General features: G+C 36.7%; 1 protein-coding gene across 3 annotated transcripts; it reads right to left on the bottom strand.

The window, feature by feature from the left end:
* Window positions 1–731: 731 nt before the first annotated feature.
* On the bottom strand, window positions 732–21,122 carry LOC117415666 (protein SCAF11-like). 3 transcript variants are annotated; one of them, XM_059027512.1, is made up of 15 exons: window positions 20,842–21,122; window positions 16,021–16,083; window positions 14,992–15,152; window positions 14,728–14,805; window positions 12,144–12,250; window positions 11,193–11,260; window positions 10,699–10,760; window positions 10,152–10,255; window positions 9,549–9,671; window positions 8,529–8,629; window positions 5,403–7,823; window positions 4,604–4,953; window positions 2,792–2,995; window positions 2,215–2,334; window positions 732–1,597 (listed from the first exon to the last, which is right to left on the bottom strand). In XM_059027512.1, exons 2-15 carry the CDS (start codon window positions 16,061–16,063, stop codon window positions 1,478–1,480), a joined length of 4,062 nt encoding a protein of 1,353 aa, XP_058883495.1. In that variant the 5' UTR covers window positions 16,064–16,083; window positions 20,842–21,122; the 3' UTR covers window positions 732–1,477. The 3 variants fall into 3 exon arrangements, with proteins under 3 accessions (XP_058883495.1, XP_033882171.3, XP_058883496.1); XM_034026280.3 differs by having other exon boundaries at window positions 5,403–7,826; window positions 20,842–21,121; XM_059027513.1 differs by lacking the exon at window positions 2,792–2,995 and having other exon boundaries at window positions 5,403–7,826; window positions 20,842–21,121.
* Between the last annotated feature and the right edge of the window lie 4,307 nt (window positions 21,123–25,429).

Below are 25,429 nucleotides of genomic sequence, written 5' to 3' on the forward strand. Positions count from 1 at the left end.
AACACACACTCCTGATTGTTTTAGTTAAATGTGCATTTTATCAGCAACACCGAGTGAATTGAGGTAAACCTGAAGTTGATGTAGCTGTACTTATGAGTTCTGGATACCCAGTATGTGTACATTTCTCTACATTACTGTAACAGTACACCAAAACTGCATTGTACTCAAACCGCTGTATTATGGCATGCACATTTACTAAAAGAAACACAAAATCTGTTATGACTATTAAAGCACTAATCAGTTTAAGAGCTTGCCATTAACTTCACCATTTCTCCCATCTGATTAATTCTGCAATCACTACAACACTCCAGCTTCCCTGTTTAGCATAGCAGAGAAGGTATTTAACAAAAATGAGAGAACACACTTATCACAAATACAGTGGCCATCACTTAGCAGCATCAAATCACAACTAAAAATAAACTGGTTACAAGTTTTTTGTTAGAGTATTCAAAAACAGCAAACTGCACCATATCCAAGGAGAATCAAGGTCTAACAGGATACAGTACTCACTGATCACTAGAAGTAATTGATAAACTGAATTGCTACATAACTGATGCATCAGACTATATTTCTACCATGCTATCTGAATAAGCTGGAAGCTGAACCATTGTAGCTCGTTATTAAAAAAGTGAGTTTTCAGTTTATCAATTAATTTTCTTCTTCATTATATAGATAGATTGATAAAAACAGAAGTGGCATGATTTGAACAGACAATACTATAAACACACATGAAAGTTAAGCAGCATATCATTTATTGAATTGCTTTCTGGATAATAGTTACAGTGTCCACAGAGCACATGTTACAAAACAAAATTTAAGGTCAAATCGACTCCAGCTCATTGAACTGTTCTTTAGCTCTAGCAATCCTAAAATGCCTAACCTAGTTTGGGTACATTAAACCCTTGATCTGTTTCCGACATAACATGTACACATGGTGGTTATTCCTGCACTCAACTTTCCAGTTACCACTACGAATAACTATAAAGGCAACACACGTTTACCTAAGCGTTCACTATTTAAGAAAAAAAAAGAAAAGAAATCAGTGATAGAGAATTTTACCTAAACACTTTGCTCCTGATAGATGAAAACTGTACATACCTGTTCTGTACCAGTACTGGCTACAACAGAAGAGCTTAAATAGATGCTCTTACTACTGCAAGTCAAAACGCTGTACAACTTTTCATTCACACAAGACTACCACATTCTACAGGACCAGCATGCTTTCCTTTAACCCTTTTATATCAGCAAATCAGTCATTTCCATGATTTCAGCCTGATTTAAAAGTAAGGGTTAAGAAATAAGTCTCCCTTTCTCTCATTTTAAACAAAATATGAAATCTATAGAAAAATGTATTAACATTAGGTTGCCGATATCAAAACCTGATTTCCAGTCAGTTATCTCAAAGTTTATATTAAATGTTACAGGTGGTAGAAATTGCACTTTGCAAATGCTGAGCCAAATCTTAGATAAGTCCTATTCAGAATTTTCCATGGTCTTCTGTCTTATTCTTGCGGGCATGCTTGTATTTATCGACATACGCCTTAACCAGATTTGCCACTTTACCAGAGTTGACTTCTCCACTTTTGCTTTGGCAAACCTGTAGAAATAAAAGAAGAACATGAAGAGCCAGTTTTATAATGTTGTTATCATGGCCATATAATCCTCCATTATCCATTTATGAAACACCTCCATCATGTGTAAGGTTTGTTTTCCTCCAACCTTCCTTACTAAAAATAAAGACAGCCATACCTGGGGCATAATGCAAACAGAATGGCAATAGGACTGAAAGGTATGAAATAAGCTGTCCGCTCACTTTTATTAGGACCTGTTTACCAGATTGGACTTGGCATCACCCTGGTGTGTGGCATGTTCTCCAGGTATAGCCTGGGTCTCTTGATATTCTGGAAGGTTGGACAAATTCTGAAGTTTACTTAAGTATCACTGTGGATCAAGTCGACCCAGCACTGCTGCACTTGTACTCTTATGGTGATGGCTACTTTCAAGCCAGTTTCAAATTTCATATATTTTTCTAAATGTTATGCTTTAAGAAAGGGTAATGCCATGCTGCCCCCCCCCCCCCCCCCCCCATATCGTACGTAAAATTAAGAGTAATAAATACAGTAATTGCTAAAAAGGCTACCATTACAGAAATGATATCCTGGAGTATTGCTTGTAAGTCAGTGACATTCCAGTGATAAGCAGATCTTTACTTGCCTTTTCTACCGCTTTACGGACAATCTCTTTATATTCATCCTTGGTAATATCCTTGTTTTGGTAATACGGTTTGATGGCCAGTTTCACTTCTTGTACAGCTTTTTCCTGAATTTGACATTTCTGTAAACAAATATACATAGACAAAGGCCATGAGTTTGTGCCCTTGTTGACATCACTGATTACTGTATGCTACCAGTTGCTATAAAGTAAACCAGCTGTAGTCACTGAAATTCCTACCATATTACAGAACAAACCTCTCAAGTGACGTGCATAATGTTTCAGGAAAACAGAACGTATTGCCCAGTATATTTGTAATTTCACCAGAAGGCTAAAAGCTCGTTTGTGCTCATGAAAACAGGACACACAGCTCACTGTATCTATGTTTTTTTTTTTTTTTAATACTAAACATCAACATTAATCAATGTTTTAGCACAACCAGTCACTTACACTAAAGACTTAGACAATGTCTAATTACATTTTTTTTGTATCTTCTTTCCTAGCAGCATGTATAGCTATAGCTTTTAAACATGTGGAGATCTAAAATACTTAACATATTTAGTTCTTTACATGTACATGCCTTTTCTTTCTTGGAACTGTCTGCATTTGCTTCAATTTTCACAGTTTCTTTACTCATAAAAGGTTTTCCAGCTGTGCTGGTCTGGGTTGTTGACGATGGTAGAATTACATTAGCTGGTCCCTGAACTGCACTTCCCGGAGCTTTTGACGGCGCAGGCAAGAGAGGTGCACTGAACGTGTTCCCCCCCTGCGCACTGGTCACTACCTGTTTAAAAGAGCCACAATAAGTACATAAGAACTAAATAACCCTCAGAGAAAAGTTACAATACTGGCAGTTCAAGCACAAGCAGCAAGCTGTGACACCTGGTGCCATTCACACCTACACCAAACAGCACAGGCATCAAAGAAAAGAAAGGGGTACTTCCACGGTAATACAAGGAAAACGGCACACAATAGCAGCTCCAATCATTTTTTTGTATTACAGAAGGGAATTATACATAATTCAAGAAACCAATCTGAGATAAAACATGCTGTTCTATACCATAAATGAAATACGTTTTACACAGATGTATCTGTATTTGAAGTAATGGAAGAGTTTACTGAAGTATGCAGTGAAAGTTCTGTATTAAGATATTATAAGCAGCATCCGGGCAGCAGTGTGGAGTAGTGGTTAGGGTTCTGGACTCTTGACCGGAGGGTCGCGGGTTCAATCCCAGGTGGGGGACACTGCTGCTGTACCCTTGAGCAAGGTACTTTACCTAGATTGCTCCAGTAAAAACCCCAACTGTATAAATGGGTAATTGTATGTAAAAATAATGTGATATCTTGTAACAATTGTAAGTCGCCCTGGATAAGGGCGTCTGCTAAGAAATAAATAATAATAATAATGGACTTCATGACTGAAAAGAAAGATAAGGGCATTGAATTAACATACACTATTTTGTATGGGGTATGTCTTAAACACACTTGGTGTACTCATTGAAGAGTACCAGGTCAATCACAGCCATTACTGACCTATATACATTGGCACAACTGTGCTATTGACTGAAGAATATTTAGTAAAGCACCGAATAAATTCCTTACATTCCTGTACATTGACATTTCTTGATTATATTGCAATGCGTACCAATCTGTAGTGTGTTTGTGTGTGAATTACTGCATAGTGTAATATCTACTGGCTGAGAGCACTGTCACAAACAAACTTTTTAAAAAAGCAATTAAAGGTAATATCATTCTAGTTTATTTTTTTGTATTTTCTTTTGGGGGTGGGGGGGGGGGGGGGTAAGTAACAGGAAAAGAAACCACCTGGGCGTGTTCAGAATTCATTCAGGCCGATGAAAATATAACTTATTCGCCTGCGCCCCAAAAATAGTCGAAAATGGGGTACTTTTCTGGAGAAGATACTCTGGTTCCCGAATTAACTAATCGTTCACCCAGAGTTTTAATACCAAATTAATAACACATTTAAAAAAATAAAATAAATAAACAAATAAATAATAAGAATCATCAAACTGGTGTGTGTACTGCAAAACGGTGGCTGCACTGCACAAACTTGAGTGGTTAACCAAGTCTATAGTAGTACATACAATAGCAATGTTAGGAATCAGTGAACTTCTGCAGTAGGGAACAACTTATTTTTCTAAATGTTCTGGTTAATGCCATTTACTGCTCAGTCAAAAGCGGTATTATTTAGACTTCATGTTCTTGCTTAGTTCCCTATTGTGAAGGAAACTAGCAATGAAAATGAGGCGTTAAAACAGGTTTCACATAAGAGAAATAAACTACACTTACTCGGAGCCAGTTTGCCACAAACAAAACCCAATATTAACAGATAATAAATTGCATGCAAAGCTGAATCTCTTCTCTAGATTACCTGTGGTTGCTTTCCATCAGATTGCAAGGCCATGAAGTTTGCTTGCTGAGATGGTGGAGGAGGAGGGGGTGGAGGAGGTAAACCCTGAGTGGCTGGAGCAGCTACTTGCATGAGTGGCCCTCCTGAATGAATATGCACAGGTAACTGATGGGCCATGTTGAACGGATTGGGCTGTATATTCAATGTTGAGGGATGGACACCTACAGGGTATGGCAAGATATTCATTGGCTGGGGATTCACAGGCTGCGCATTCATTGGCTGCTGGATTACATTCAGTTGGTGATGGATCACATTCACAGGTAGCTGTTGGCCATCACTGGGTTGACTGGTTTGTTCACTGAAGTTTGGATCTAAAAAAAAAAAAAAAATACATGATTATATATATATATATAATGTCTGATATTACCAACATGCTGTTACTCTGATTAGGGTTAAACATGTAATACATTGAGATTATGTTAACTGTACAATGGCTTAAGGTGACCATCTTTGCTAATTCTTAATCCTTTCATCACTGAAAACCAAATGTGGTTCAGGCCATCAGATACTAATGCATTTTATGAGCAATCACTTTCTGATTTCAAAAGCTTGCTTCAAACCAGATAAATATTCTTTCATAATGCAGTTTCTATTGGTAATAAAAAGGATACCAAACAGGGTCCCTATTCTTTTTTATTATGTACTATACAACCAATATTTATGCAGTGTTAAATTATAATTTACATTTTACAAACAAATCCAAGAGCGGCAGAATTATTATTTAAACCTCCCCCAAAGTAAAAATCTAATTATTAAATACCTTGCACAGGTGTTTCTTCCTCTGGTTTCATCCAGCCCCCTTGTGAACCCGACAGGTTCCTTCCTCTTCTGGAATAGTAATTTTGCACATCAGCAGGTAGAGTCCTCCTTACAGCCCAGCTGGATGCAGAGGACCAGCCAGACCGATCTACAGGAGGCTCGGCTGTAAAGTCCTGTTCACCTTTTCGTCTATTCAGCCGATTCTCATTGAATCTGCTGTAAGAGTCATTCCCTGAATTGTTTGGTGTCCCTGAGAGAGAATTTCTAGATTGCCAACGGTTTTCCGATTGGTCTCCTTGTCCAAAACCACCTCTATACCCACCACGGCTACTCCCACTCCCACGATCTGATTTCCAACTTGGGCTAAAATTACGGGTCCAGGAATCACCTCTTGGCCCATCATTTTTGTTTTCTTCCCATCTTGAATCATTTGATGTGTCCAAATCAGCTTTTATTTTTTCTTTCACCCAGTCTGGATTTTCTGTTCTGCTCCTTTCAGGTGGAATTTCAGTTCCTCCATTGTCAGATTCAGATGTTTCTTTGCCAAATAGATCACTTTGCCAATCCTGGTCATTTCTCCTGTGCCTATCATTCCCCCTGGAATTTCTCCAGTTGTCATTGGACCCCCTATCTCTTCTCCGAGGAGAATGACCACCCCTCTCAGCTCTGTCTGAAGAGGAAACTCTACCACGTGTTCTTGATCGGCTCCTTGAATGCCTTCTACCTCTTCTTTCTCCTCTCTCCCTGCTGCGCTCTCTTCTAGAACTGTCACTTTTATGTCCATCTTTGTCACTTTCTCTGTCTCTGCTACGTGATCTAGACCTGCGCCTGGAAGCTGAAGGAGAGTCTCGACCCCTGGATTTAGATCTTGATCTTCTACGCTCTCTTTTACTTTCCCTCTTTGGAGACCAGGTTGTGGAAGGAGAATGAAACCGAGATCTGCGTTGCCGATTCTCTCTCTTTTCTGTCTCTTTTTGTTCAGTGTTACACTCTAAAGTCTTATCTTGGGATTTCTCATCCACTGTATTATTTTTTGCTGTCTGGTTGTCAGTATCCGGTGTTATAGTTACAGAGTTGGTATTTTCAATCTCCTGCCTCTGTTCTGGTTTTAATTCATGATGGTCTCTGCTTGGAGAGTCACACTCCATTGACACCATCTCAGTGTTATCCTCAGAAAAATATTCTCTTGTTTTGTTTTCTCCACTTTCTGGGGATTCTGTCTCTTTGGAGTCAGCATGGGGAGGATCTTTTTCTTCCAATGTTTTTCCTTGTACAACAGATTCCTTCAAATCGGTGGGTTCACCTGGCTCATCAGCTTTATTTCTACAGTCTATTGAATATTCTTTTTCAGAGTCATGCAATTCCTCTGGATCCCGCAGGTAGCTCTTAGGTTCTTGGTCTTCACTTTCTTTTTGTTTTTCAGTAGTATGTTCTTCAGTTTCAGACTCATTGTCCTCATTGACACTTTTAGCATCCAAGTTGCCAATTTCATCTGCAGGCGAGTAAGGCTGTTCGCTGCTCTGGGAAACAGAGTCAGCTTTCTCAACAGGACTTTTAGCCTCTAATTCCATGTCCTCCTCAGAGGGCGGGGAAGGAGGCTCGCTGCAATCAGAATTAGCTTTCCCTTCAGGACTTTTAGCTTCAAAGCTTCGCAAGTCCTCTTCAGTGGGCGATAAGGCACGCTCACTGCAGTGGGAGGCAGAGTCTGCCTTTTCCACAGGACTTCTGTCCTCAGAGTCTTCCAATTCATCATCAGGCGACAATGGTGGTAGTTCACTGCTAAGTCGTTTAGCTTCTGGGTCCTCCTCCGCCTCCTCGGGTGAGAGAGGAAGGTCATTTTTCTCTGTCTCATCAGCACTGCTATCTTCCATTCGGTCATTTCTGTTTATTGGCTGCATTAAGGTTTCAGGACTATTCTCTTCAGAGTGTCTGCTGGAGTTGCTGCTTTCAGCAGTTGCATTTAGTTCCTCGTCTGCAAGTGGCACCTTTGAAAGTTCAGCTGCTCCTTTCTCCTCTGACTCCTCTTCTTTAGCCATATGCTCCTCCTCATTTTCACTTTCCTCAGGACTAGTGGAACAGTGTTTTTTAGAATTTTTAGCTACTCTGGTTTTTCTCTTAGTTGGACGCTCCTCTTCAGCACCTTGCTCGAACCTTCTCTTCACTGTTTGCTTTTCAGGTTTTTTTGAAGCACCGGTTGCTTTTGTGGGACTGTTTGTAAGCGATGTATCTGAGTCCGAGTGGTTAGACTGAGGAGAACTTGGGTTTTGCGTTGGAGGCGACTCTGTTTGGCTGTTTCTGGCAGATCTCCTTCTGTTTGTTGCATTCTCAGTTTTCTTTTTTGAACCTTTTGTACCAGATGCTCTTGAAGTATTTTTTTTCTCTCCTCCCTTGGAACAGGTTACTACACACTCTTTGCCAATGACTTCTGCATGAACACAATGCACGTTAACATGCCATGTATACAAATCTAAATATGCACCATCACAAAAGCTCTCTCCTTGGCTGATGTAATCTATATGGTTCTAGATGGATTTGGCATGGTGAAAACAATTTTGCCAGCTAAAAATAAATAAAAAAATCTTATATCACAGTTCCTAAAGTTCTCCAACACATAAGCAACCTGCCCTCATTCACTGTATAGGACTACTTTAGATCAGAGTTTATATTCACCTATATATTTGAAACTGGGATTCTGAAATTGCATCACTTGTGTTATTACACCATATAAAAGTAGATCAATTAATTCTACAGACAGCTTTACACAGGGTGGGACTAAGTAGTTTTTTAAAAAATAAATACACACTAACATTAACACTTGACGGTGAAATAAAAATACACAGCCCTACTACTCTTTGACTCAGGCAGTAAATATTGGTAAAAAAGATAAATATTGTGCAGCACAATTCCTGAACAGTCAAGATGACATTTTATATATCTATATAGGAAGTTTAAAATACTACAGTGCTAAAACACCAGGAGAACTACCATTGTAAATAAAGGCACCAGTTAAATTCTTTCTTGAAATGTAAGCTGGTGGCTCAATTTCCAAAGTTTTTTTTCAACTGTTCAATTACAAAACAGAACTATTAAATGCAATAAAAGTAGTGGTCGAAATAAAAACCCTCACCAAATTGTCCTGCAAAAGGACTTGCTGGAGAGGTAGCATCTGGTAATAGTGATCTCAAAGCAAACACGCCATTAAGCACCTCACAGGAATCAAAGCTTTGTCTGTAACAAAATGATAAGAAAAGGATGAAGTCATATTCAAGTTCTGGGATGTAGACAAAGTGATACATTAAGCCAAGATATGGAAAGTAACAATTATTTACATGAAAAACTACACAAGCATATATTTACATTAATAACCAAGTTCTTTTTTAAAACTCAACACTTAATTGTGAATAGAACAATTACTAATTTGATAGTGTTTTGATAGTTGAAGAAAAATAGGTCTAATAGGTAACTAGTCTCCATTTAAAAATTATATATATATAAATAAAATTGTGTATTTGATAATGTTTGGTGAGCTATATGTGAACATACTGTTTTACAAAACTTTGCTGTTTGTGCACTATACCTTAAAACTGCTTGACATTTACGTCATTTAGGCCCTATATGTTATTACCGGATGTGCCATTAAATTGACTGTGACTTTGCTATATGACGAGTCAACTATTTGGTGCTACCCCTAACTGTGACAAATGAAAGGTTTACTTAATACATGAAGTAAACATGGATATTAGATTAAGTGTTATGCTATAGGCTGTGTTGCACTAGTGAGGCAAAACTTAGACAAATGTTCTGACATGAAAATCAAGAATGCAGGAAGAAAATTCTATTCTATCCTCAAGAAAATGCAAGACTAGATCACTATCACTTCCCCATCTCAAACAAAAAAGATGTATTGAAACAAATTCTGTTCAAAGTACTGATAAAAGTCTCATCATGTAGCATGGTGTGATCCCTCCACAGTGAATACTGAACTGTCAGTTAATCACATTTTCTTTCTCACTTAGAAATAAGCAATAAATACTAGAAAGATTTGCTAACTGCAAAACAAGTTTAAGCATTTTACACTACTGCACAACCTTATGCTAACAGCATTTGAAGACGAGGAACATGGGTTATATCCAGGCTGAAAGCTTACCTTACCAACCCGGTTGCAGTGAGAGGAGTGGAAACAGCCAGCCAAGGGAGCATCTGTGCTTCCAGTCTGCACCTCTTCTGTCTGAAGTGGGGCTCATATTCATATAATTCTATGAATTCTGCACTAGAAAACATAATTCCAGTGTAAAAAAATATATTAACACCACACAGCTGCCTCAGTATTTCACAATTTCAATAATTGAGGAATTCTGTTAATTCACGGTAAGGCCAAGTCGACGGTAAATTGTACAAAGTATCATATTTTATAGTATTAGTAATTCGTTTTTCAATATTTCAATTTTTTGTATGTGCAAGTCAGGTAGTGAACAAATGAGGGAGCATTTAATAATTCACTTTAAACCCTAAAAATATTAATCAGAGAGTATATCTTCACAAAATAAATCCATAACAAAAATACTGCATGCAATTCTATTCATGTATGGAATTACTTTTTTTTTTTACAAAAGACAAAAAGTTAAGATCCGTTTACATCTTTGAACTAGTAAGGCTAAATCATACTTCCGCTCATTCAAAAAATTATTGTTGTCTGTGTGCACCTTTAAAAAAAACTAAAAGGGACATGCCGCTATCACAATACACTCACCAAGTCTCTTGACTTGCTACAGAATTTCCACTGGTCTGGCCACTCGACGGAGAAATGCAGGAGAAATCTCTAACAAGCTGCTGTGAACAAGTCCCTCTACTGACCTATTAGCAAACAGATTAGAAATCAGATATTTAGAGACCAAACAAGCTCAAACACATTTAAAAAGTTTTGTTATAAGCAACATCAATTGGCAAGATACTATGTTGCTCAATAAGATTTTTTTATTAAGAGAAAGAGCAGGCTTTGCACTCAATACTATTTTACTTAATGTTTTCCATAAATCCATGTTCAAAAGCCTGTGGCGTTACAACCCAATTCAAGGAAGTCACAGACCTACAGTTAGTGTATTTAAATAATGTTCCCTTACATACAAATGCAGTATTCAAAATAAATACTTAATTTCTAGTTTTGTTAAGCAGTTTTATTTATATTTTTATTCTAACGGGATAGCAAATTAATACAGCTTAGATGAAATAACATCCATTGCTTTGTTTATAAATGAGCTTTTTAATAAAGATTAGAAGCAGACCTAATTGAAACAAACCTTATTCTTTCTTGCAGCTGTTGTAGAATCCTTTTTGTTTTTACAACAAACATAAGACTTATCTGGAAAACAAATTGATTGAAAAAAGTGGTGTGTGCTTTTGTTTGTTGAAGGTCCACATCAAGAAAGGGGGTAGCACATAATGCAAAACTTACCTGCTCACATTTTATTTACAAGGATTTGGGGAATTAAATATTTGCAGATAATAAACTAGCAAGACCCTGGATCAAGTGTTTAAAACAGATTTTGTAAAGCATTTAAAAAAGGACTACATTGCATAATCTCTGTACGTGCTACAAAACCAGAAAGAAACTAAGAATGAACAAACAAAGCCTCAGCGTGGCTGTTTTGCAAAAGTCAAATATTTATGGTTCTAGAGTCAAATATCCCCTCCAATGGTACAGTTAGCTTTATATGCCTACTTCACAGTACATAAGCTTTACACAAATTTAAATAAATTGAACCAATGATTAAAACAAATAAAATAATCGTACATGTATATTTTCTCTCATAATCTTCCAAACAAGATTTGGGACAAAGAGGCCTTCCTGAATACTTCCCCCTAAAAAAAAAACATAATAATTACATTAATACATTTTTCTGAATATAGACAAAAGTGTAACAAACAAACTGACCACCATGACCTACCTATAAAGCATGCATAGTAAAAACATTATTAGATCTAGCTCGGCATAAATTTTTTTTTTCTTCTTTTTTTTTTTTTTTTTTTAAAAACACACAAGTTCAAAATATTGCATTCAACTATCCTGACCAATCACAAGACTGAAGCGCAAGTAAGCCACAATGACTTTGATAAGGGCGAACAGATGGCTCTTGACCATACATGGATCACGGAGCTCCACCACACAGCTTTTTTGAAGAATCACATTATTGTTTTTTAATGGGTTTGAAAAGACAGAAACAACCTGTAATCTTAGAAGCAGGTGCAGTCAATTCAGCAAATTGATGTTGTATTTTAAGAATGCAACATGTTAAATAAAACAGGAAACTACTGAAGCTGTAGTCTTAGGCCCGGACCAAATCAAAACTTTGACAACTCGCTAATCGCACTTAACAAAACTGTATTTAATAGCGTTTTCTTTTTTTGTAAGTATCTTATTTCTTCTACTCATAAAAAGAAAACGCTATTAAATACAGTTTTGTTAAGTGCGATTAGTGGGTTGTCAAAGTTTTGATTTGGTCCCAGTCTTAGTGTAGATTCTACTGTTTAGGTCAGCTTTTTAGTAAATTAAACTGGCATTTTAAGTTTCATCACAATTGGATACCTAGATATCATACTATATCCAGGGAGCTGAATACCCAACTTACTCTTAGCCAAGTTATTGCTTTACTCCAAATTTCCAGTTTATAAATCCTGGCTCTACTTCTCTTTGTGCCAGTGAAACTAATTAGTGAGTACAGTAGGAATGAATTCAGTATCCCACCTTGATGTGCCGTTGCAATATGACAAGCAGCCATTTCTTTTTTCTTTCTCTTTGTTGCAGCTACATTCCTGTAGCTCTTTTTCACTCAATTTTTTCTTTACTGGAATCTGAAAGGTGCATTAGACAAAGCTTCTCAGGACATCAAAGATGACTTTCAAGATGCACAGCTCAATTATATTCTTCAAAGTATTTATCTAATAACACTGGCCATCTTTCTTGCGGACTAAAAATATGAAAACATAATTAATGCATAAAGCCGTATCCACACTGGACGTGAGCGAATAATTTATAAGTCACTGCAGTCAAATGGGAGTAACCACACCAGCAGCGAGCGACACGAGCAATGTCGGTTTGAGAATTTTGCATTGCTAATAGAACCTGTTTCTACTTTTTTTTTTTTCATTGTGCGACTGGAATGAAACTGACCAATCAGAAGGAAGGTTAACACCTTTGACCAAAACACGTCATGCCTTAAAACAAGTTAATGATGGACTACGAAAAATGAAATTTATGAGGTACAGCAGTATCCATTATTATATGAAATTGAACGACTACAGACATCCAGAAGAAAGAAAATGCCTGGTTGGCTTGCAGGTGGTGCATTTATAGGGCCCTATGAAATCTGCATTGCGGAGAACACAGATGGAATCACGGAATTCAGAGAAAGAAAATAAAACGGAATTAGGCACCCAAGGACATTACCACAAAATATACAATATACATTTTTTAAATTATTACATTGAAATAGCACAATGTTTGTATGACAAGAGGCCATAAGAAACACATGTCATGGAAACGCATGAAAAAACTATTTTTGCACCTCTCAGCCACCATACACGACCGTGATTGTAACTGTAAAAAAGCACTGCTTCTCGTGCCACTTCACTTGCTAGCTACTGTTATCACTTGGGAAAAACGACTACCTATGTTACTCTGAGCAGATAGTACTGTAATGACTACTACAGAATGTAGTGTATAGTTGCTGCATTTTTTCTCCAAAGTTCTCAGGGAGATGTTACTAAGTGCCTTTTTATTAAATTAGAATAAAATCAAAATATTTAAGCTTTTATTTACATTGTTTGTCATTAGTTATTAATGAAAACATTAAATCTATTTTGAAGTGTTATAATTCAGCTGGTGTTGAAAAGAAACTGCTGAAAAAACCTACATTTATTTATTTTAACTTACAATGTTCCTAGTTTCTATTACATTGTGCCAATTTGTAGCCTTTTTTCTGAAAGCACTTTGATTAAAACCATTTAGAAAGGGTTTTTCTTGTCATTTTTTCATGCATTTCTAGCTTCATCATTGCTGTCAATGTATCAAACACTTGTGGTTATAAAAACAAACAAATTACAGATTTTTAAAACTGAAAAATCCAAAATCAGGAAAAAATTAATCTGAAAATTCAAAATAACAGATTTCATAGGGCCTACATTTAGCAGCTCTGACATTTTCTTTCTGATTATGCAAGTTGCACAAAAATAGATTTATTTATAAGCAAAAATAAATGAAAAAAGTGCTGGCTTTTAAAAATGACACAAAAAAGGTCCCGCATTCACACAACTTGAAAATGTAACCTAATTTTAAGCTCTGGCTTTTTTTTGGTTTGTTTGTTTTTATGATAAATAACGTTTTGTTCACTAAATTGTTCTGTGGAATAAATCCATGACAAGAAGCTCTTTACATACGCATAAAGTGAAGTTTTGTGGAGATTTACCAAACAAAAATATTAATCGAGGTCCTACTATTCTATATGTTGTAAAACAAAGGCAGCAATACGTTTGTATTCTATGTGACATCACAACTGTTGGATATATAGGGATGTTCAATAACACTGATCTACAGATTTTACAGGTCCAACCTTTATTTTACAATGGAGTTGCCGGAGGTCAGGGTAGTAACCTTTTATCAAAACAAGACCGGTTTTGTAATGCGACAGCCCATGTCCAATAGAAATGCGTGGGTGGGGTCATGTATTTATTTCCAGTCTTCTGGATCGTTTCCAAGTCATGTCTGGTGTGGATTGACATTTGAAGACTTCACTCGCATCGCTCTGTCCAGTGTGGATGCAACCTTACATTAAGAACCCCCCCCCCCCCCCCCCTACACATTTTCAAACAAGCAGAAAGGCTGTTTAAGGATTTAGCATATAAAACACTCCTTTACCCCCTATCTTTAAAAAGTAATTGTTTTGTTATAAAGTTGGTTAAACAGCGTAATTAAGGCAAGATTACTTGAAACCCTGCTACAAATGTGGTCACTGATACTGGCCATCGTTTAAATCTTTAAAAGAAAGGGACTATGAAAACCAACATCTAGAACAGTGTGTGTGATCGCTTTATATCACCATTTAGATCAATTGAACAGACCCCACTACCTCATAGCTAGTACTGTCCATGAATGTGACCAGAGACTGAATCATGGATGAGAATCATAGAATACAGCTACAAACTGCATTTTAAAGCAATATTTAAAACTAAATTGATCATCTTCTGTAAAATAAAGAAAATCTGCTACAGAATGTCAAAACTAGAAAATAAACACTGTTAGGCTGCATTAAAACCTGAAGGTTGACACTAACCTTTGTGCATCCCAGTACACGATCTTGTTTGTAAATTGCTTGGAAAGGCTTACGGTCAATGGGGCAGGAAGTGACTGTCTGAAAGGCAGAGGCATTACATTACAAAGTGCAATTCCAAGTGCAAAAGACATGTTCATACCTACTCTAAATTCTTACCCTTCATTGTGACGGCTACGATTTATTGTGATATACACCCAACATGCAGACACAATGTGTAAAACCACCACACTGTTCCACAGTAATAGAGAATTGTAGGAAACTTACTTCTGCCCATTTCAGAATGCAGCTTAGGCAGAAGACGTGACAGCAGTTCTCAGGGAGAGCCAACTCCTGCTGCAAGAGGAGGTTCAGACAGATGGGACACCTGTCTACTTCTTCATTCACTGCAACAGCACTTTCATTATCCTCCTGTCTGCTCTTTTCGCCTGTTGGTAAAGAAGTTAAAAAGATTGAAATCCCCCCTCAAAAAAACAGGCATTAAGATGAGATAAAATATTATACAAACTGTACAAGTATCTATGCGATGGCTCTTGAGACTGATGAGGCTACCGAGATCCTCAATATGGGTTTAATGTTTTTAATGTGTTTGAAAAGACTGCAAGGACAATCTGTAGTAGCAGGTACGGTCAAACTGTAGCAAGTCTGATGTCTAAACATACAGCTTTTAATGTGCAGAAAACTACTGAAGCAGTGCCTGAACGTAGTTACTACAAGAGTCTGCTTTCTTTTTGTTGCGATATTTCTTATTTATGTGTCTCTATAGGAACCCATGTCACCTGTAAGACTTGTTTAGCCAAAAAAAGTAAGCCAGCACCACTGTACAGTATAAGAACACAAGAAAGTTTACAAACGAGAGGAGGCCATTCGGCCCATCTTGCTCGTTTGGTTGTTAGTGGCTTATTGATCCCAGAATCTCATCAAGCAGCTTCTTGAAGGATCCCAGGGTGTCGGTTTCAACAACATTACAAATGAGTAAGCAAACTCTACTGTATACCTCGAGCAGTTACAGAAACTCAATGTTAACCCTTTGTGTGGGCTTAACACAGTTAGCAGTCAACAACATCAAGTAATGGAAAAGATGTTCCTTTGTGTATGGTATGCAATAGAGTTAATGTGTAGCATAAGACCGAGCTGGTAGCATCATTTTAGAATCCTGGTCACTGTAGTGGCTACTTAAATAAACAAATGAATAAAATACATTGTGTAAAATTATTCAAACAAGGTCACATGAGTGTAACTTCCAGTACAGCCCAGGTATATTTATATATATATATATAAAGCCAACATGCTCACCATTATCTCTTCCATCTGAAGTCTTTGGCTTGTTGCTTCTCATTTCAGGTCACTAGATGCACGCTGTCAAAGAAAAGGTAAACAGATGAAGACAATGGTATGACTCAATGAATTAAAAAGTAAAAACAACTCAATTTAAATGTACATAAATTAAAATGCAATACAAATGGATTAGCTCTCTTTACACTCACCTTTGTAAGTGCTGTGCAACACTTGCAATGGTGTAAACAGTGTGTGTGGACACGATGGGATCCCTATCACAGCAGTGCAAGTGTTTCACTCAAAAGGGGCTGAATGAAAACCGATCAGCTACGGAAGCAAGCGATCGTAGACGCTCTGCGTAATGAATCCAGGGCAGAATACATGTATGTTATTTTGTGTAGGTATTAAGGCATGGGTGTTCAGTTGTAAGCCATGGCAACTGGTGAACAACAGTTTTAAAACACTGTACTATAGCAGCCAAGATCATGATTCAAAAACTGTATTTCAGTTACTTTCAATTTCAAACTGGGAGGAATAATATTCAAGAATCTTAGAGGAGACCACTAGGGGTATGACAATACACTAGTCACAATACCACAGCAAAGAAATAGTTGCAACTCTATTTAAAAAAAACAAAAAAAAACAAAAAAAACACTTGTAGCCTACTTTATTGAAAAGCTGTTAGGTAATAGCTTGGAGTTTAATAGAAGTGTGTATGTTGTAATGAATTATTATTATTATTATTATTATTATTATTATTATTATTATTATTATTATTATTATTTATTTCTTAGCAGACGCCCTTATCCAGGGCAACTTACAATTGTTACAAGATTTCACATTATACAGATATCACAGTATTTTTACATACAATTACCCATTTATACAGTTGGGTTTTTACTTGAGCAATCTAGGTAAAGTACCTTGCTCAAGGGTACAACAGCAGTGTCCCCCACTGGGGATTGAACCCACAACCCTCCGGTCAAGAGTCCAGAGCCCTAACCACTACTCCACACTAAAACAGAGCCTGTATGCTTGTTCAAAGGGACTGCAGATGAGATGCATGTGACTGTTGAATTAGAATGACAGCTGGTTAATGCTGGAAAATAAACAGTAATAGTGAGTAAAGGTTACAGGGACAAAATCCTTTCACACTTAAAAGCAAATACTATACGTATAAAGTAGTGTTAGGATCTTCCTTTGTACAGTATTTAGATCTATAATACTACTGTATAAATACAGAAAGAAAGCTGTCAGATTGCAATATTGGAAGTGAATACTAGAAGGAGTAATTCACATGGTCTATGCATTAAACAGATTATACTAAAATGAATATGGCCACATAAACAACTACTCTTGTTAAACCCGTCTTGCTATGTAAAAACTCTTCAGTGCTATTTTCCATTGTAAATGCCCAAGTTGTGTAGTATTCTAAATATTTCACTGCATGTAAACATGCGACAGTGGTGGCATACAGTGCGTATGTACAAACGATCCAACACTTTCCTATAGCAACTGGAACTATAAAATACAGTAGAGGTTTGCACTTCTATTTGAGAAGGTCTAACTGCAAAGCATGTCATCGTGAGACTCCAAGAGACATTTCAGCTCACTTTGCCCTTTGAAAATGTCAGACAGCAAGTACTTTAGATTAGACTAGTTAATATGTTTTCAAATGTTTGTTTTAGTTTGTAAATGATTGTGACATTGCTTATCTGTTGTCAACAGAATTGTAAACATTGTAAGTGCTGGAGAAGTTCAGTGTCTTTTAAACAGATACATGAATGTAGTCTATTTCAATACTGTATACATTAGTACTGCACATTTCATTGTACTAATTTTTAATAAGGTCCATTGTTGCTAGAGTTTCAGAAACGTGTACCTGTTTCGGGTACCTGTACCGACCTCCAATATATATTTACCCTATGTTCCACCAACTAAGAAAACATAATAAGTTTTAGAACAGACTATTTTAGACTTGATCAGATTACAAAAGGCCTGCTGTACTGTATAGGTCTACTGTTTGTTGTTTATCAGCCTGTTATACAAGTAAAGGAGTGGCTCAAGATGGTTCTCTTCATATTACAATCAGTTCTTGTAAAATATCCATGTGTACCTTTTGTAATGTAATTGACATTACACCTGCAAACACAGGTATGGAACACATTTATTTTCCTCATTTTATTCATTGTACACAAAGCCTTATTTACACCTGCAACGGGAATAGAGTTGAAAGCGATTTGAAATTGATCCGATTTATTTTCATGCGCAGCAATGTGTAACACACTTTGACATGGGACTCTGACAGTAAAAGTTTGTAAATACTAGAGAACTGAGAGAATTCTTTGATGGCGAAGTTACCTAACTGGGATCCAAATGGTGGACATATGTTCACGGTGACCTTCATTCACACCATGTGGAATACATTTCTAATGAATGTCCATGCAAAGCTGTCAAATTCAGGCAAGAAGTTCCCAAGAGAAAGTGTTTCATTGCTCATAAGTTTTGACAACTCAAAGGAAAAAGTTCAAAAGATTTTTGATGTTTTGGGAACCCGATGGAATGAGATACTAAAAACCTATTTCATCACCTGGTTTCCATGATTGCTTTGGATTTTGTAGGCGTCACATTATACATTATAAAAAACACGACTCTCACAACACCAAGTTGCATAAGTTTTGCTGGACATTTCAGGTTATAAAGTACTATATTTTCTACCTGAAATAATCCTTGGTCTCAAGCTTTAAACTTTGTAGACTATTCACTCAGCTACAAATCTTTTCTGACATTACCAGTTTATAGCCAGGATACATAAACTAAGCACAATATACGAGAAAGAAAGAAAACATTTAAGTTACTCAATTTTAAAGCAGAGTTTTTACTACTGCAAGAACAAGAGACGCACAAGCTTAATTGAATTCAATCTTGGTCAATATCTGCAAACTACAGTAAACTACAATTACCTGATAGTGGTCTTAACAGTGAGCTAATAAAGCTTTAGACAATGTGCTGAATTAAATTACTTTAAACAAATATCCACTGTATGACAGCTAATACAAAAACAATGCAATTCATCACCCATTTCCAGTAGGTTTTCCTTACTTTTGTGCCCCCCAAAACTTTGTCAGAAATATAAAGTTATGTGTCAACAAAATAATTGGCATCATAAGATTAAGACAATTTAAAATAAGCTAAGAACATGTCTTCTGACTCTCAATGGTAGGGTTGTTAAATGGTTTTAAAATCACTATTTTAAGACATGTTAGCTATTTCTCAGTTAGGGTAGCATGCCCACCACAACAAGCACTTACCATGGAGGTGAAAAGATAAATGCTTAGAACCTTGTGTTTTCTTAATCTTTTAAACATATATTAACATTACTCGCCTCAAATTAGTTTCTAACATTTGCTTTAGACTTAACCAATGGGTCATTTCACACCAAATGGACATAATGGGATTCTGCCTGAAACATTGCCATATCAGAAGAATTTGAGGTGGGTTCATTTGACTTGGAATGACCCCACTACAGTGTAGGTATGGTATTAAAGATCATAATCAGACGTGCTGTAATATGATACATTGTTTCATAACATTATCTCTTGTTTGGAATATTTATTTGAAATTCAAAATGTTGAGGCTTAGCTAAAGCTTTAGTTTGTCTTGGAGCTCATCAACTGTAGATACTGCAACGTAACTTTTATTACTAGAAAATCCAAGTACTTTGTTCGTGGCAGGCAATACTGGTTGAAAATTGGTTGCACTGCAATTTAGCTCAAAAACAAGGTGTAAAAATACACATTTGGATTACGTCTCCATTTCTAAATGTAAATGGAAGGAGTTAAATATTGACAAATTAAAATAAAAACATAACATAACTATTAATAAAATAAAACGCTAAACTCGGCGATTGTACGTCGCTAGTAGTAAGTAGTATTTGATTTAAATACGAGACATGATTGGCCTTTACTACGACTAGTGCGAATTAGAGACAACCAGTAGTGCTAGGCCTCTGAACTACAAATCGTACTATCAATGAAAACGAAAATGTTTCCCTTTATTGTGATTAAAACTAGTACGACTGAGGTACTGTAACTGGTGGTGAACAAAATGGTCATGCACAATATATCAAAGTGAAACATACAGTAGCAGTTTGGATACATTACTGCTGCTCCATCTGGCAAAATCCAGTTTGTTTACAGAACACTTCCCCCTTCATAGAAACATCCAAATTACTTATTAAGGGGGGAAAAAGGAACAACTGACACACATAGCTAAATGTCTGACAAAGTTATCAGTGCAAATGCCATAAATAAGGCCTAATAAGTTAATTATCCCGTGCTCATTCAACTAAGGCTGAGCAAAACACAGTTTATCTCAGTCATGAATGTGCGCAGTGATGCTGCCTCTGCAAGACGAGCATCTACACACACGGCTATGAATTAACTACTTGGATTCATTTTACTCCAAACAATGAAGAAATCAAGAGATTTTCAATTTGATAAGAGGCTTACTATATATAGATAGTACCTGTAGCGCTGATTCGGGGTGTTTAAACTTTGACTTGTGTGCCAGTGCCACATGTAAACTAATATGACCCTTCAACTACTAAGGCCCAAACTTTGCATCTCGAACTTTCGAAATACGATATACCGTTTATAGACAGACCTAACCTAAAACTGTTTTAGGAGATCCCCAAAGATTTAATACTGATCAGTTTCACAACACCACCGTCTGGTTTTATAACAAATGCTATCTATATAATGTGATCTTACACTACAGCGATGTTCTCCCACCAGTTGAAAACGCCACACTTTTTAAAATTATTATTCTTTCACTTACCCTTTTGAAAAGGCTGAGGATTCGGGTACAAAACGCTATCTCAAATTATCCAGAAGTCAACATGGAGTAACTCTCTCGTCTTAAGTCGCTGTATTTCCGGGGATCCGTCCCCCTAGACTGCGGGAAAACAAACGGAATTTCGCTGATTCGAGTGTACGGAAGGCTCGGTGTTGGTTTGTGAGCGTCTCGGCCACATGTCGGTGAGAGCCCGGTGGGTTTATTTTCCTCCGCGGGGTGTCGCTGTGATTGTTTTGTCTCTGTTTTTCACTCGACATGCGATTTTCGTGGTTGGTGAAAGAGGGTTTCGTAAGCAAAAAAATAATGGGAAATGTAGTCCTGTGGTGCAAGGTGCATCAACTGAGCAGCACCGTTTGAAACATACAACAACGGCGACCTCTGCTGGTTACATCTTAATATATTTATCAACAACATTATTTGTTCGTTTTTTAATGTACTGTATTTGTTATATAACAGACAATGTTCATACATATCGCTAATATCAGAATTGTATAACATGGTGTCCTGTACTTATGACATTGGATGTGGCCCAATTCAACTGGATTATTCCATCACCATTCTAAGTGTACCAAAATTCAGAATATTGAGTGCCCAAATCTCAGGCATACTTGTCTAGAGACTCATGTCTCATTATTTGTTCATGCAATCTGTTGCATACAATAGCATTTTAGATAATAATAATAATAATAATAATAATAATAATAATAATAATAATATACACCCAGCTGAGCATAATAAGGCTATAATTCTATCGAGGGTGTCTGGTGACATATACCAGAAGCTAGATCTATCGTGAATTACCAGTGTCACCAGAAACCCACTTATTAATGCATCCACATGTGCCAGTAAATTAGGACAACAAAGTGACTCCAAATTAGCATAGTGATTTTGATTCCCCAATCCAAGTGCATCACAAAACACATCATAGTTCCATTGATCAGATCATAATGCATGAGCTACTTGCTATAATTATAAACCATGACGCTTACTCCCGCCAAAACGTTGCTACATGGCATACTACAATAGCTCAAAGAATTTCAGAAGAGCCATCATGCAAGGTACAGCTGTGCACATCACAGCTTCATAATTAAAAGGTTTTTAAGGCAATTGTTCACACAAGCATTAACATAAACCAGGATAACACAGTGCCAGACAAACAGTGCGTGCCAATATTGAATGTGCTCCTGTTCTTGAGCTGCAGTGAGCTAAATATTGACTGCTGTGATCTGGCCTAGAGCGCAGCTATATAATCCAAAATGAAAAGCTCCTGCTGTGGGCATTCTTTCAGAAGGACAACCCTTACCTTAATCTCAGTTAGGGTATTGCACAGTCTAAGGCAGCTGAACTGAAACTGATGTCAAATAAGAGTGTATCTTTAAACTGTATACCATAACAAGTTTTTCTGGCCAAGGGCAAAAATCATTTTTATGTACAAAATGTTTTCAAAAGGTTGTTCTCTGTGAAGTTTCGGCATTTTATTTGACTGGAGGCTTTTATTACAGGAGTGGAAGTTTGTAAATAGCGACCCTCCTTCAGACACTCACACAGACTTACATATATACCCCCTCCACTCCCATACATACAAAACACTGACATTCCTTACAGTAAAATCCTGTTTTTTCAGGAATTCCTATTAAACTTGACTTAAGGTGGCAAACTGCTATATTAATTAAAGAATTTGCTGATAATCTTTATTTATTTTTTATTTAAAAAGTAAGTACATTAAAGTATTACTCAATTGCTTCTTATATTTCCATTATTGCTTTATGGTGATCTGAGTGCCATTTCAACTCTGTGATATTTTTGGGACTTATTATTTCAATTTTACAGATGTAGCTGCAGTATCTGATGTAATCATATAAAAACAGTTTATAAAATGTGTACCGTATGCACAAGGGCATTTGTCCTTCAATAAGAATAATATGTGCATACTCTACAGAATGAACCAACTGTAAGACCTTAATGACAGTGGTTTACAAGCACGTGGACAGACACATACAAACTTAGAAGCACAGCAGCATATATTTAAGGTATAGTTGCTTTAGTCAGTGCTAATTGATACCCATGGGCTTTACTCACTTACTGAAGGTCCCTTGTACAACACATATTTTATCTCACATATAAACAAATAAGACAATTCAAGTTCATTCTTATTAATTGCTGATAAATAATATAATACACTTAACAGGAACAGGACTGTTTGAAAAATAGTAACTGCAATGCACCTTTTTATAGCTGTTTAGTTCTAACATGGCAGACTAATTGCAATCAACGTTACTTAGGTAAGGTAAACCCTCTCATTGTATTTATACTGGAGGATATTGAGTTTTGTCACAGGAATCCAATGTGGAAAGTAGATTTTGAATACTCATTTTAATTTGAAAGTATTGACAAACCAGTGTGAACATTGCCTGAAAAGTACTTCAGATTTCTACCAACTTGTGTTATAATAGAAGATTCTCCACATGAAAGACGTGCATCACTCAGAATGACTGATCTTTTATAAAAAATATCTAGAATACAATTGTCATAATGAATAGTTATTTGTTCTGGTAAGGTTTGGTGAATATCTACTGATTGCATCATGGTGAAACTGCAAACGCTTTCTTCCTAGAATGCAGGTCAAAAGGAGATACAGTCCTAATGAAGAAATGAGACAACAAACACTGCAAGTGTCAAGGGTGGAAGTAGGGTCGCATCAATGCTACAGTAAATGGGGTTATGTGAGTATCTCTAGCTAGGAATAGAAATGACACATTACTGGTGTGAATACCATAATCTGTCATCTGATAGAAACCGTCAGTACTGTAGGACTATTTAATCAAAACTGGTCAAGTGGTTCCCAGGATATGTAGCCTCCAATACCCCAGGCAGTGAGGGGGATAAGACAAACACTTAGAAACATGTTCAGTTGTGACTACATTTAATCATCCCCCTCATATGTGTTCTGTAGTATGTAAAAGCTGCAGAGGGTGATAGTAAGGGTTAGGGTTGGCTGCTGTTCCAAGACACAAACATTCCTGATTGTTCATGAGGCGCTGTCTTAAAAGTGCTGGGTCTCTATTCTGGAGAACAGTCTCAGTAGCAGGAATTAGAGGCACAAATCATTGGTCACATATCCTTCCAGAACAACTTGCAGATTTGTCGTCCACAGTGGTCCTACTGACACTGAAGAAAAATAAGTGCTAAACAAATAGACATCTACCATTTAAAAATAAACTTGATTTAAAAACAAAAAAATAAAAAAAAATTGACATGTTTTTTGGAATTAGGTTGTCAATTGAGTCCATATGTTTAATAGTAGCGTTAATATACTGTGCAGTGATAGACCGGTAACTTGCACTTGTTTGGAAATCAGACGTGTCAATGCACTGCTTTACCACATGATGGTGCTATTTATTGGGGAAAAAAACAATACACATGAAAAAAACATCAGCCATTTTCCTGAGCACTGCATGCCAGGAAGTGAGCTAAAGCATAGGTATAAGGTTTCAGTACCAAAGTAGCTGCAGTGTAACTCTATAACCTAAATGCAGAGAAACAAACTGTACACTGTAACATATTGTTGCATATAAGGTCAAATAATTCAAATGATACCTTAGAATGAGCAAAAAAAAATAATACTGTGTGTAAATGGCACAGTTTACATACAGGTTAGAGCTTTAAACATTTGAAATATAACACAGTACAGTACGGTTTAATTTCTATATGCTAGTGTTATACTTACCCACTGCAACAATTCTCTAATGGGATACAAAAAAATCATTAGGTACCAGTATGTTAAATTAGGCACTCATCCATACTTCTTAGTAAAATTACCTCTCTTTCTTTTACAAAGCATTGGTGAAAAGTGTATTGGAGCATATGATTATTGATTCAAGGTCAATGGATCTGTATTCTTAATTAGACTGGAATATTTGTAATTGGACTGGAATAAACAAAGGGTCACTACTGAAACAGCTGTCGTTGTGCTGGTAGTGATTAAACTTCATTTAAATGTTTCACATGGTACTTAAGTGTGGCAAGTTGATGTCATAATAAGAAAGAACACTTACGATGACACTTACACTGACTCAATTTAATGAGATAAATCAATGACTGTTTGCACCTTCTGATTCATTTATTATTTTACATTTTAAAACAGCAAGATTAAAAACCCTGATTTAGAGTTCTGGCGTTCAGTTGGCTGATTTAGAGTTGCAATAATGAGAGTTACACTTTTAGCCAAATTTGCAAGACTTTTCTCCATGAGTTTCTGTGAGAATCCAAAATGCGTACTGATGTTTGCTGGGGGGAAAAAAAATGGAATATGCCCTGTTTAACCTTAATCAGCTTTTCATGAATCCCATGAAATGATTTTGTTATTAAAACGTTCATACAAGGGAACACACAGACCTAAGGCAGCATCATGCGCAAAGGAACTGGCTGATGCCAGTAGCAACTATAAGTTAAACACTGAAAACACATTACAGCACGATTAGTGAGAATTATCTACTTCTCCTAAGTGATGTGTGCAGCACACAATAGCCAATTGTACAGCACCACTCAAAGTCCTGCTCTAACACTGCAC

Source organism: Acipenser ruthenus, chromosome 7 (genome assembly GCF_902713425.1).
Source record: "Acipenser ruthenus chromosome 7, fAciRut3.2 maternal haplotype, whole genome shotgun sequence".
Classification (NCBI taxonomy): Eukaryota; Metazoa; Chordata; class Actinopteri; order Acipenseriformes; family Acipenseridae; genus Acipenser; species Acipenser ruthenus.